The sequence below is a fragment of the Schistosoma haematobium genome, chromosome ZW (assembly GCF_000699445.3).
Source record: "Schistosoma haematobium chromosome ZW, whole genome shotgun sequence".
In the NCBI taxonomy this organism is placed as follows: domain Eukaryota; kingdom Metazoa; phylum Platyhelminthes; class Trematoda; order Strigeidida; family Schistosomatidae; genus Schistosoma; species Schistosoma haematobium.
In genome coordinates, this window is record NC_067195.1 from 63193126 (window position 1) to 63206410 (window position 13285).

The 13285-nt window shown below is 37.0% G+C and overlaps 1 protein-coding gene across 2 annotated transcripts; it reads right to left on the reverse strand.

The window, feature by feature from the left end:
• Window positions 1–981: 981 nt before the first annotated feature.
• On the reverse strand, window positions 982–4774 carry MS3_00004115 (uncharacterized protein; the record flags this gene model as incomplete). 2 transcript variants are annotated; one of them, XM_012944795.3, is made up of 3 exons in its annotated part: window positions 4222–4774; window positions 1125–1205; window positions 982–991 (listed from the first exon to the last, which is right to left on the reverse strand). In XM_012944795.3, the coding sequence occupies exons 1-3, from the start codon at window positions 4584–4586 to the stop codon at window positions 982–984; spliced, it is 456 nt and encodes a 151-aa protein (XP_012800249.3). In that variant the 5' UTR covers window positions 4587–4774. The 2 variants fall into 2 exon arrangements, with proteins under 2 accessions (XP_012800249.3, XP_051072133.1); XM_051211999.1 differs by lacking the exons at window positions 982–991; window positions 1125–1205 and having other exon boundaries at window positions 3299–4462; window positions 4496–4774.
• Window positions 4775–13285: the final 8511 nt, after the last annotated feature.

Below are 13285 nucleotides of genomic sequence, written 5' to 3' on the forward strand. Positions count from 1 at the left end.
TATACATTATGTTATAACTTGTCTAGGACCGAATAACCTCTACAATTAGTTTTTGTGCTTCAAAAAGCGTCTGAAAAGGTGAATTTCGACGCGGACACCCTGAGGTTGTCTGGAAAATGGGATTATTGACATATCAATTTATCAATGGAATACTATGAGCACTTAACTAAAGCAAGGTAATTTTGTTTATGTCACGGACTTAGACGCGTGAATAATTCTGTTATCCGATAGAAACAATTGCATAATTTTGCACAAATAATAGTCTAAAGTGTTCTTAATTTATCTTATTATCCTAATACAAACTTTCAAAATGTGAAACTTGGATAATATTTATTCGATGATGGTAATTTACTAAACTAATGTAGCAACACCAACTGAACCCAGAAAAATTAACCATGCATCCCTGCAAACTATACCAAGATTTTTATAGTTTCTAGATTATAAAAAGTATGCAAGAAGTTGAAAATATGATTTTATATCCAAGTTTCTCCTGATAGAACTGTGTTACTAAATATTTGGATCACCATCAGCAAAATTTATAGTGCCATAGAGATTGGAAAAACAGTTAAATTTGTGTGATATATCTCTATAAAGAAGGACAGCACTAAGAAAATAAAGGTAAACAAAACGACCGAGTTAAAATTGGGAATAGCTGGTAGGAGACGTATCAGGTTATTGAATGCTGCACAAAAAGACCAAAGGAAAGACGTAAGCTCATAAGGCTCCTCTAATTCATTTATCAGTACAGAATGAAGAACCACATTACTAGGTCAATTTCCATCGACTATTCACAACAACTTGTACAAGATTTTAATGGTCATTCATTCCAGTACTTTCAACTGTTAGTCAGGTAGATGACAGTTATTATGATGCTGTATCATTGTGTTGTACTTTTTGTACAAAATAAAATGTGCCTGAGAGATGTATCGCTGCAGAAAACGTTTCGCTGATAAAACGCTCTAAATAACAGAAGGAATGGTGTCATTCAATTCTTAAGTAATTGAAATAAAAAAATAAGTACGAGAAAACCTACGACTTTAATATCAGTTTTGGGTCATTGCTTATTGGAAATCATTAGCCGCTAGTCAAAAAATCAATAACAAAATGCTTGTAAGACTATTTACATAACAAATAGCATAAAACATTTCTCTAAAGGCCAAACAGACAGGCTTTTTGGATGGTGGATACCATGAAACAAAACATCTCTAAATAAAATGAAATGCGGTAAATAGAACAATAGGTTAGGTTACATGGTGTTCTCAATGCTTGTCAAATAAATCAGTTTTCCCAGGAACCTCATAAATTTCAGTCATTTAGTCACTTTGGACATTGTGAAAAATCGCTTGTATTTCCGATGGTGATAAAAAGATCTATCGTGCCAAACTACCGAGTCATTGGGAAAAAATTATTCTGTCAAAACAGCCTTTAATCTTCACGGCCAAAATCTGTCTCATCCTATTAAAATATGTAATGACAAATGAAATCTAATGTAGTTGTAAGAAAATTTAATCTCACTGCAAAGCGGACAAAAGCCTATATGAAGATTTCCACAATAGACCTTTCTGCGAATTAATTTTCGTTGCTCACAAATCCGGTGTTTGATATGAAGTGATAGGATACTATTGGATAAGACTTAGTTTATTAACAGTAGATTATGTAAAATACCGATTCATATCAAACCGGTTACGTAGTTGATACAACTTTTTTATATCTTAAAAGCAATGTTATTAGCTATCATAGACTACTGAATAGAGCTGAAGTTACTGCTCTCAGTTTACTCACCACAATTTAAAATTGTTTTCAAGTGTTTGCAACTTTATATGGACAAGACAATCTACAGGAGTACTTTATTTAGAGGTTTATTGAGGCGAAATTGCAGGAGTCCTTTAAGAAGACCGTTTGATTACTGGATAATGACATGCTTAGACTGTTGTCTTAAAGTAATGAGTTATTCTTCAGGTTACATCATCCAAGCCACACTTTTTGTTTCTAAGCGCTGAAGGCTGGGATATGTTAGTCTATAAGCTACTAAAAACCCATCGAAAAGTAGGGCGCTTTTAGAGTGAGAAGATGCCGTATTAAGCCCATAACAGAGTCAAGTTTCATTATACGTCAAACTACCGTCAGACTGCTTTCATGTTTACTATCTTAAGATCAAAGTACATATGTTGATAAGTAAGTCCTGACTATTAGTCCTAGACTGTTATGCAGACTTGATGATATGAGATCTTTTAAATGAAGTATATATTGATGAAAACTATCACAAGGGTTAATGAATGTAATCAATTTTCTACAACTAGATCTGATGATTAAGCACATTGATGTAGTACATATAACTTACTAGATATTGATTTATTTCGAAAAGAACAGAAATTATGTTGTTTTGGATATAAGATTCATGTGTATATTTATCCAGTTCTCCAAGAAGTAACCTCGCAAAACATTTCATAGGGGATATATGAAAATCCAGATATCATGAGTGCAGAGATAAAAAAGTATCGTATTATAATTAGCAATGAAAGTCATTGTTAAATAAAAAACACTGCAACATTTTGTATCTCAGCGTTTGACAATTTTGGCGCATCTATAACTGAGCTCGTTCTCCTTAAATATACTCCATCTGACAACCTCCTAAATTCTAAGCACGTTGAATAAACGAATATTTTTCTAGACTTATAAGTTTTCTATTGAAATGGGCTCTGTATCATTATTTTTCCTTGATCTTCCAATTACTTTTAACCATTTAACACATTGATTCATTTTCCTAGTCAAGATAGTCAAGAGTTAAACCACCTATTGGCTTAGTTCACTTAGTTTCATTGGTTCATAGCATCGCATTGATATGAACAATTTATAAAAGTTCTTGATTATATGAACTGTTTATCACAAAACATTGAAAAATGATATAAAGCAATTTTCAGTAGCTTCTCTACAAAACAGCTCCATTCAAGAACAAATGCTGCTTAGGTTTACACTGTTACGAAATATAATACATCTGATGACTAGTAAAATGCTACTCACCTGTTTAAAAAACGTTATAGGACATTTGAATGTCAACTATTCGGGTTATACAGATCATTTAAACGAGTTTTAGGTACTTTCGCCACAATCAACCATTTTAAACCGGTGTTATTTTAAGAGGCGGTTCAACACTCATCTACGACTAAAATGAATAGACCAAAACTGACTAAATTTTTCGGGGATAGATAAAAACGTCTCAGGAAAAACGTTGATGAAATATGCTTATTTTTTAGGAACCCTTTTTGAGTCACCTAACCATATTGAAAAAAATTCAAGCTCTGTTCATACCATTATTATTAACAACTACGTAAGTTTTTTGGTCACTACAACAATAATTAAAACATTTTATAAATTTTTTGGCAAGCCAAAAAATAGTAAAAAAAAACAATACAAAGCCTTCCGGATTAACAATATTTGGGTAAGTTACGGTGTAAGAAAGAGCCGAAAGATTAAAATAAAGACCAAAATGTGATAGTGTCAAAAGAATCAGATCATTTTGATCTGAAACAAACGTTATTAAGAAATCAGACAAATTACTGACAGTTTTGTCGTTATTGCAAATGAAAAATGCGGGACACTTTATGGTAACGACGTAATCCTTCAAGCTTTATGCAAAATTATATTTAATAATCTATCATAATAGTGAACAGGCATGATCCTTCACATTTTGTAAACGCCATATGTACGGAGCAGTAATGAACTGAATATTTACAGAAACGTGGTGCAACGTTGGCGATTAAGTGGTTCGGTGAGTTAAAGAATAAGAACGGTCGGTTGCAGAATGCGACTGGTTTCATCAGAAGAACGAATTTTAACACATGATTTAGATTAAAAATATGAAACTGCTCATTACATACAGGAAAGGACTTAATATGAAAGTCACAACTTTTGGAGCGAAATATTCCGAAACAGCTGTAGATCTATGAGCACAAGCGCGTATTGATACTTTTCACGTTCACTTCTTAAAATAATGCATATATTACAGTAAATATGTATTTCACTCACATTCTAATAACAGTTTCATATATTAAAATAAACGACATAAGACTGAATACAGACATGTTTATTCAGCAAATGGAACAATAAAGAGAATACAAACCGTCAGTTTTCAATCAAACGGTAGTTTAATTATTGAATTAGGCAGTAGTCAAAATAATCTACAAATGTCATTTTTATGAACCATGTAATTTTTTAAGACACCGACAGCTGTCAGAATCAGAACTTGTGTAGTCAAAATCATCAGAAGAGTCTGTATCCGTTGAAGTGTTCAGATGGCTATCATCATCATCATCTTCCTCAGATTCTGTATCTGAATCGTCAGTAAGGGAGTGAAAAACACCAGCATTTTTCATGTAATCCGCTTCGTTTAATAATGGAAGAAAGTCGTGGATCTGTGAGTTGTTTGGCTCAGACTGAAGAATCTGCTTAGCAAGATTTATAGCTTGTCGAAAATCTTTAGAAATAACACAATTACTGAACTCAAGAAATAATTCAAGATTCGAAACTTCAGTAGTTTCGTTGGCATTAAATCCATTGAAATGTTTCATTGTTGGTGTTTTGGACATTACACGTTAAGGCTGTTTATTGAAAATGATGGCTAATGCTGTCATCACGACTTATAATCCGTAACTTAGCAACAAAACCGATTTGTTGCTTCAACATAGGACCTTGAATAATGTACTGGTGGTGGATAAAAACAAGATTGAACCGATAAACGACACATCGGCGAAGAGCTTGTGTAATACAATGTATCTATTCGAACATATTTCTTATCATTGTGGAGGATGACACAAGTATTTGTAGTTTGATAACACATTAACAAGTGTGGAGATATTCAAGAAAAACTTATTTTGTAACTAGTTTTTTGGTGTTATTTGTATTTATTCTATTTAATTTTCACAGCCTGTACATTTGACATTAAACGATTGCACGTGTTGTTTAAGTGTATGACCTCGAACACAATTTCATCCGTCGTGTCACTCATAGCATGACACGTTGTTATCTACTAACAAATACACTACTATACACACACCTCTAGTTTTCTGTTGTTTGTGGTAGTGATAACTGAAGTCTAAATCACCTAATGTCTACATTTACAGAATGCAGCCAAACTTATATTCTACGCTTGGCAATTTCACTGGAAAGACAACAATCTTACTGGAACCATCAGTCATCTATAATTGTGGATTCCGATACCAAACTCAACCTGAACACTCAGATGTCAGCTGAGATAAGTAACGTCCCTAACTTTCATTATTTTTATAGCGTTTAAATTATATATATGTATATAAATTGTGGCGGTCAGTAATCAATATCGTTAAACTGCATATACAGTTCGTCTTGATAACCGTCACTAGATAACGCCCCAACTGTATATTAATCAGAAGGCGAATACGAAGTGTTGATTACATTTATTATGGGACTTCACACAGATATCCAAAATTACAGGTGCGTTAAGCAATCATGAAAGAGTTGTGCCGAAAAGCAAGCAGGCAAGCGAGCGAGTGAGTCAGCGAATAAGAATACGAGTAAGCGAGTATAAATAAGAGAGAGAGAGCAATGAACATGAATAAAATGGACATATATATACATAGTGAAATGAATGAATCATCAAATCAATTAAGTGTTTAGTAGTAAGGCTAGCAGCGTGAATAAATGCGTAGGCAGTAAGCAATGCTCACGTCTACATGTTCATACATTCGCGACAATAATAAATATACAATGATATAGATTATTATTATTATCATCAGCTTTATTCAATATTATATCTTTGGTACAATATAGATAAGATATTGTTGTTGTACGGATGACTCAGTTCATTAATAAGTTAACAAAATGACTTAATAGAATTAAATTTGAACAAACTCAATTGCACGTGAGTTGCTTGTATATATATATATATATAACTGTTTATACTTGATAACCAAGTTACTATTTTTGAGCTCATATATTGTTTGGTCCACCACACCAGTAACTTATGATTGAATCGCTCCCACTCATTGAAATCAAAATTCAAAAGCGGGGACTTTCGTAGTTATATTCGATAGGTTATCGATTCATCGAGAAGTAACTTGTTTAAACTGGCTAGCGATTGTAGAAGTTGAACACGGCGTTGCCACTTGTGATCTGGAGCGGTTGAATGCACGAGAGCTTTCAGCTAGGTGAGTCCATTGAAACTAATATGGTCAGGGTTACATGCCGAAAACGGAGCTATTGATTTTGAGGATTTATTCGCCGCTACATGGTTAATACTATTAAGTCAACCACAGTTAGTTTAGAAACCCAATTTTTGTAAGTTGGTGAATTCATTTTGTAAAGTACTAGGAATCACATTTTGCTAGCTCACAATTTCAGTTTCTAATATGCCCCGATCCCATGCTTTTTAAATCGGTAGTTGTTATTAAACGATTTTATTAATGGGTGGTAGTGCGTTGTATTTCCCCTCAGACTTGCTTATTTTAGTGTGAATTTATCCGCAACGCAACCATGTAAACTTAATGTGTCGCACAGGGTCATCTCTGCGTTCAAGCAACCCCAGATTTTGTCATTTCATAATGTATTTTTAATTAAATAACTAGATTATGTTGTTAGTTTTGCTCTGTTTTTAATTTTTATTCGCCACGTCTGACTGCGTTACACTGTACATTAACTGCACGCTGGGATGTTATCCCAAGTCATAGTGGGTTTAATCACATAGTTGATTGTTTCCAGATAAACCGTCAGTACATAATGTTACTGAAGAAAGGTTTTTTCTACTGTAAACTATGTTTCTATGAACAACTGACTGTTGTCTTCAGTCGGAAAGCAATATATATATCCTTTGTCTTCTGTTAGGTAAGTTCAACTGTCCTATATTTCGTGTTTTGGTTTTATCGGCTTAATTATGTCCATTTAACTACTTTGAGCAACATGTCTGTGCAAATGAAACAATAACTATGACACACGCTTAGTTTAGTATTCTTGGTTGTCTTATAACTCAGTTTAGTTGAAGGAATTATGGTATACTTAAGTATAGTGCTTGAAGCCTGTAACGAAACAAATCAGTTTAGTAAGTAGAGTTGCCTGTTTCTAATGAGTATACTGATTCAGATCAGTTTGATTAAAAATAGGAAAAAGCGTGCTTTGATGCTGTTGCTGTCATACATTATAAGATAGCAATAAGTATGTTTGTTCATTCACGTAAGGCTCATACAGACAAACAGGAAGAAGCTCACGCGTTCCAAATTGAAAGCATAAACTGCTTATATATGAACGCCACGAGTCTACCAAACAAACTGGATGAACTACGTGAACTTAGCAATGCTAATAAGGCCCATCTGATAGGAATATCTGAAACCTGGATATCTTCCCACTTCTCGGACCATGAGTTAGCATTACCTGGGATGTCTTTGTTCCGCAATGACAGAAAATCAGGATATGGAGGCGGAGTAGCTGTTTACGTACGTTCTTACTTGGAGGTGCATCAAGTTCATAACCTCGAGTTTAAAAATCTTGAGGAATCTATATGATGCTCTGTAAGATTGTCTAGTACTTCGAGGTGTCTAGTCGGAGTCATTTACAGAAAGCCAACTGCCGACATCGAGTACGATAGTCGTATGCTGGAAGGACTATCCCGCTCTACCCGTCTCGGTTTCACACACATCCTGATTCTAGGGGACTTTAATCTCCCTAGAGTAAACTTCGCGGAACACACGTACACTGGAGGCGACAACTCAATTGAAGCTCGGTTCTACAACCTCATCGATGACTTGGGCTTATATGAAAACGTGAGGTCGGCAACTCGTTGGAGAAACAGTCAGACACCATCGCGCTTAGACTGTGTATTCACAAACGAAGAATTTCTAGTTGACAACCTCTCAACCTTGGCTCCCCTGGGAAAAAGCGATCATGCAGTCATAGCCTTCAGTTTTGTCAGCAAAACTAAGCTAAGGTATCCCACCAATAACTTGCGTTGGAATTTTAAACGGTTGAATGTGCCAGCCCTACACGACTACCTACAACAGGTGGTTTGGGATGTTCACCCCCCAACTCGATGTGGACGGTCATTGGGACTTCTTACTGCACACACTCTTACGTGCTACAAACCATTCAGTTCCTCAAACGGTTCCCAAAAGCTGAAAGCCACCTACAATAATCAAGAACCGTACCCTTCGCCTGCTAAGCCGCAAAAGGCACTGTTGGGCAGAATACAAACGAACTGACAACGACGGAGCGCACAGGCAATATAAACATATCAGGAACATATGCACGAAGGCTATAAGAGGAGATAGGCTTCAGTACCAGACAAAGCTTATGGATAAATTTGCCTCTAATCCTAAGAGCTTATTCCGTTATGCAGCCTCTCTTCGTCAAGCCAAAACAGGAGTTTCTCAACTGCTAGGTCTTAACGGCCCGACCAACAACGATGGCGACGCCGCTAACCTTCTGGCGGCACATTACTCTCAAACATTTCAACCGGCTGACATCAACTTTACTGACGACAGTTTCATCTGCAGTTCCACAGGACTTTCTGAAGTGGACCTAAGCACCGACTTGGTGTTCCGGAAACTGCAGCACTTAGGATTAGACACTTCTCCTGGCCCGGATACGGTTCATCCTGCCATACTGAGGGAGGCAGCCTCAATCCTGGCAACGCCGCTTAGCGTGATGTTTTCACACTCGCTTAGCCGAGGCAAATTACCGGAAAATTGGAAGTTGGCTCACATCACACCAATTTTCAAAGGAGGTCGACGCAATGAACCTTCAAGTTATCGGCCGGTGGCTCTTCTGTCATTACCTTCAAAACTCATGGAGTCCCTGATATGCGACGGTTTAAATGACTATCTCCTGTCCTTAAATTTCTTCTCACCCCAACAGCATTGTTTCAGGAAGGGTTACTCTTGTATTACCAACCTACTGACTGCGGTGGACAGATGGACAAGTATCCTTGATCACAACGGGAAGGTTGATATCATCTACCTAGATTTCTCAAAAGCTTTTGGTAAGGTTAACCATACATGTCTTATCAATAAGCTCATACGATTGGGTATCAGACCACCTCTAGTTGATTGGCTCACTTCATATCTAAAAAATCGACATTTTAAGGTCAGGGTTAATTTCATTTTGTCTCAGGCTATGGAATGTCTTAGTGGGATCCTCCAGGGCTCAGTACTAGGACCTCTTCTCTTCTTGATCTACGTAAATAATCTTCCTCAACAGGTAACGTCAGACTTATTAAATTTTGCCGACGACGTGAAAATTTGGAGAGAGATACGCAACCAAGACGATATACAGGCACTTCAGGAGGATCTGACTCGACTTCAAAGTTGGGCACACGATAACGGACTTACCTTTAACACTTCAAAGTGTAAAGTAGTCCATCTGCGACATGTCGCAGACTACAGTTATAACTTAGGCAACTCCTCTCTAGTAGTATCCCTAGTCGAAAAAGATTCAGGAGTCCTGGTGCCCTACGATTTAAAGTCTTACGCTAACTGTGACAAAAATGCCTTCCGAGCAAACCTTGCATTGGTAACATTGAAGCGCATTTTTGGCCAGTATGACGGAAGAATTTTCCATATAATCTTCAATAGTTTTATCCGTCCCCATTTAGAGTATGGAAACATAGTATTTCTCCCTCACTCCAAAAGGATAAGGACAACCTGGAGCGTATCCAACGGCGAGCCACGAAATCAGTTCCGGGACTCAAATTTAAACCTTACGAAGAGCGCCTCCAATCACTTAACCTTTATCCATTAGAGTATAGACGTCTTAGAGGTGACCTTCTAATGGCTTACAGTATCCTTAACACTTCTGGACATCCTCTCAAACACCTACTTAAGCTTAGTTCCGACACTAACCTAAGAGGTAACACCCAAAAACTGGGGACACGACATAGCAGAACGGACTGTAGACACAACTTCTACTACTTAGGAGTTGTCAAATGCTGGAATTCGCTGCCCGCCGAGCTAGTCCAAGCGACATCCCAGGAGTCCTTTAAGAGGCAACTTGATCTATTCTTAAGGACTAAGGATAGTATCATACTATGATTTACCGATTTCTTTTTCCTGTGTTATTGTTAACATACCTAGGTTCCTGCCTGGAGGATTTGGTGATCCCCTGCTACTAGACACGGAAGCCCGTTAAGCGAAAGCTTCGTCTATTCAGTCCACAACCATTTGAACCATTTGAATCTATGACTGACCATATTTCATGATCACTGTCATTAAACAATTTCTCCAGCAATAAAATCGGTAGCAAGATAGCTAAGCGTCTGAGCTTTTAGTTGCCCGCAAAACAGCAGTATACAGTCTTAGATGAGTGTTCTGTGTCTCAATTAAATGCAGCTGGCTGTGGAAAAATGTTAAGAATCTTTTTGACAACTGGGACTTTTAGTTTATCAGACACTAACTCTGCTTGTATGTCTTCCTGTTAAACTAGACTCAGATGCATGGGAATGCTTAAATGGGAGCAAAACAATAAAAGCATTGCAATACGGTACTAAGCCCATGTTATGCTTTGCACAAGTAATAGTAGCTGATCTTATCTAATATTCATGAACTCAAGGTAAATCACAACTGCATAAATTCTTTGCTAAAAAACATGTAATTTGGTTATTTATATATTCCACATTTCTTACTAAATTCATCACCATTTTTTCATTTAGAATGCAACAGTAGTGAGTCTTCACAGATCATAAAAACTGTTTCGCCCTTGGAACTATGGCTCTATGGAACTGTTTACGGGAGGTCCAACGAACAGCAGATTATAAAAACGGTGCTGGACGTCCATTTTAGTCTCACAACTACTTCCAGTATTTTTTGACTTCTTTTACTCTTTCGTTTGGAAAAAACAACAAAAACTGCAGCTTAACATTACCAATACAACTTTTAAACGGGAACTTGGTTTAAACCTTTGTTTGATATTCGATTCTTAACGAAAGTTCTTGAATAAATTTTTGAATCTAATGCTACTTTGTTTTATCTACTTAATCGCTGCAAGAAACTTGTGATAAGCGAGCCTCTCAGCACCTAGTTCATGTGTTCAAATGGTTGTGGACTGAATAGACGAAGCTTTCGCTTAACAGGCTTCCGTGTCTGGTAGCAGGGGATCACCAAATCCTCCAGGCAGGAACCTAGGTATGTTAACAATAACACAGGAAAAAGAAATCGGTAAATCATAGTATGATACTATCCTTAGTCCTTAAGAATAGATCAAGTTGCCTCTTAAAGGACTCCTGGGATGTCGCTTGGACTAGCTCGGCGGGCAGCGAATTCCAGCATTTGACAACTCCTAAGTAGTAGAAGTTGTGTCTACAGTCCGTTCTGCTATGTCGTGTCCCCAGTTTTTGGGTGTTACCTCTTAGGTTAGTGTCGGAACTAAGCTTAAGTAGGTGTTTGAGAGGATGTCCAGAAGTGTTAAGGATACTGTAAGCCATTAGAAGGTCACCTCTAAGACGTCTATACTCTAATGGATAAAGGTTAAGTGATTGGAGGCGCTTTTCATAAGGTAATTTGGTGCATGTCTTCGTCATTTTCTTGGGAAACCTACAGACTCGGGTCCTTTCACAACTTATTCTAGACACCATGAGTTTCCACGGCAGCTGATGGATGGACATGCGTTACACTACGAACCGTCCTTGCGTCTAATGTCATAGCTTCTTATACAAATGTCATATGATAAGTGAGTAATGCCTCTAACAACACTAATGGAACACGAGTGACTCAAAAGCACCCTGTATGGTACCTTATATTGGTCTACGCACTCACTTAGCTCTTTAGTGAGAATATTACTACAGTCCTGCTAAAAATCCCATGAACCCCCCTATCTCCATCAAAACAAATAAGTCTGTATTTGGTGCATATAGCAATTTTATTTTTCAGAAGATATAACAGAATTGGAGTAAAATGGCAGTATACAGCAGATGCACGTGGTACATGTCTTCATCGATTAACTGAAATAGAGAATACGGACGTTAGCTTGACAGGCTTATTGAAAAAGACTAGTGTCTACTTTGAACTTGCTGCGTGATAAAGTTATACTGGAACTACGAATAATGTAGGAATCTAGTCTCACAGGGCGTACGAAGCACTCAAACTAGAAGACAGGTGTCCAAAAATAATTCGAATATGAAGGTGAAAATTTGCAGATACTTTTCATAGTAAGGGTAAACATATTAGGTACCGGCTGACGTCATACCGTAAAAAAACAGGTTTGCGAGTGGTGAAATATGATCTATAAAAAAGTGAGCTTAATAACAGTTAATTACCTTTTTACTCCTTGATCATCACCCTTCGGCTTCCTTTTATGGCCAAAACAGCAAACATACACTACACACTGATAGCAGATTTCCGGCTTTTCAATTTTAAGCTTGCTTTAACGCACTATGTAACGAGTACAACCCCTATATTACTGCTATATGACATATTTTTTATAACAAACCCTGTGCAATAGATTGGTAGTATCCGTGACTTCGTCTATGGTTGTCGGAAGTCTGGGTCTTTTCGAAAACAAAACTGATATCTCCCACTGCTGGGCAATCGGTATTAGTTTGACTCGTTGGCAGGATAGTGTTGTCCATAATACTGAAGAAAATTAAAAACCGGAGATTGTTTCCTTTCATTTTGCCGATAACATCATAAAAGACAGTTAGGAACGAACATGCGTACAGTTAGTCACAGGCGGCAGCAACAATTATTTTAGCTAAAAAACGAACTTCGGCTTTGGATATTTAGAAAACAAGTCAATACAAAACCGATTACCATTTTAAAACATAAGACTAGCCAGCTTGGCTGAAGAAACACATTGACTTGAGTAGAAGCAGCAAAAACCCAAAAAACAACGCTGATTCGAAGTAAATTTCACACCAACATATAGAACATTACACTAACAGCGGCATTTTAGCACACTGAAACATTAAATTGCATGGCTACAAAAAAGAAATAGCTGAAAGAAGCACAGAACGAAGAAAGCCGACCGCCATTGCTTACAAATATGGCGGATATAATAATTTCCGCCCCATTCTGATTGGTTGCTAAGCTGAAGGGCACATTTACGAAATTAAGTTGCTCTTAATTGCAGCCTCATTTTATTATCTCCTCAATCTTGACACACCTACCCACTACATTCAATGTACCTTCAGGATTGACGCTAACAATTACATATCTGTGTTTCATCGATAAGTTTAATTAAGGTTGTAGCGGTAAATAAATCCCCAAAATAAATAGCTCTGCGAGTCTTCGACATTCGATGCTGACTACATTAGTTTTAATGGACTCACCTAGCT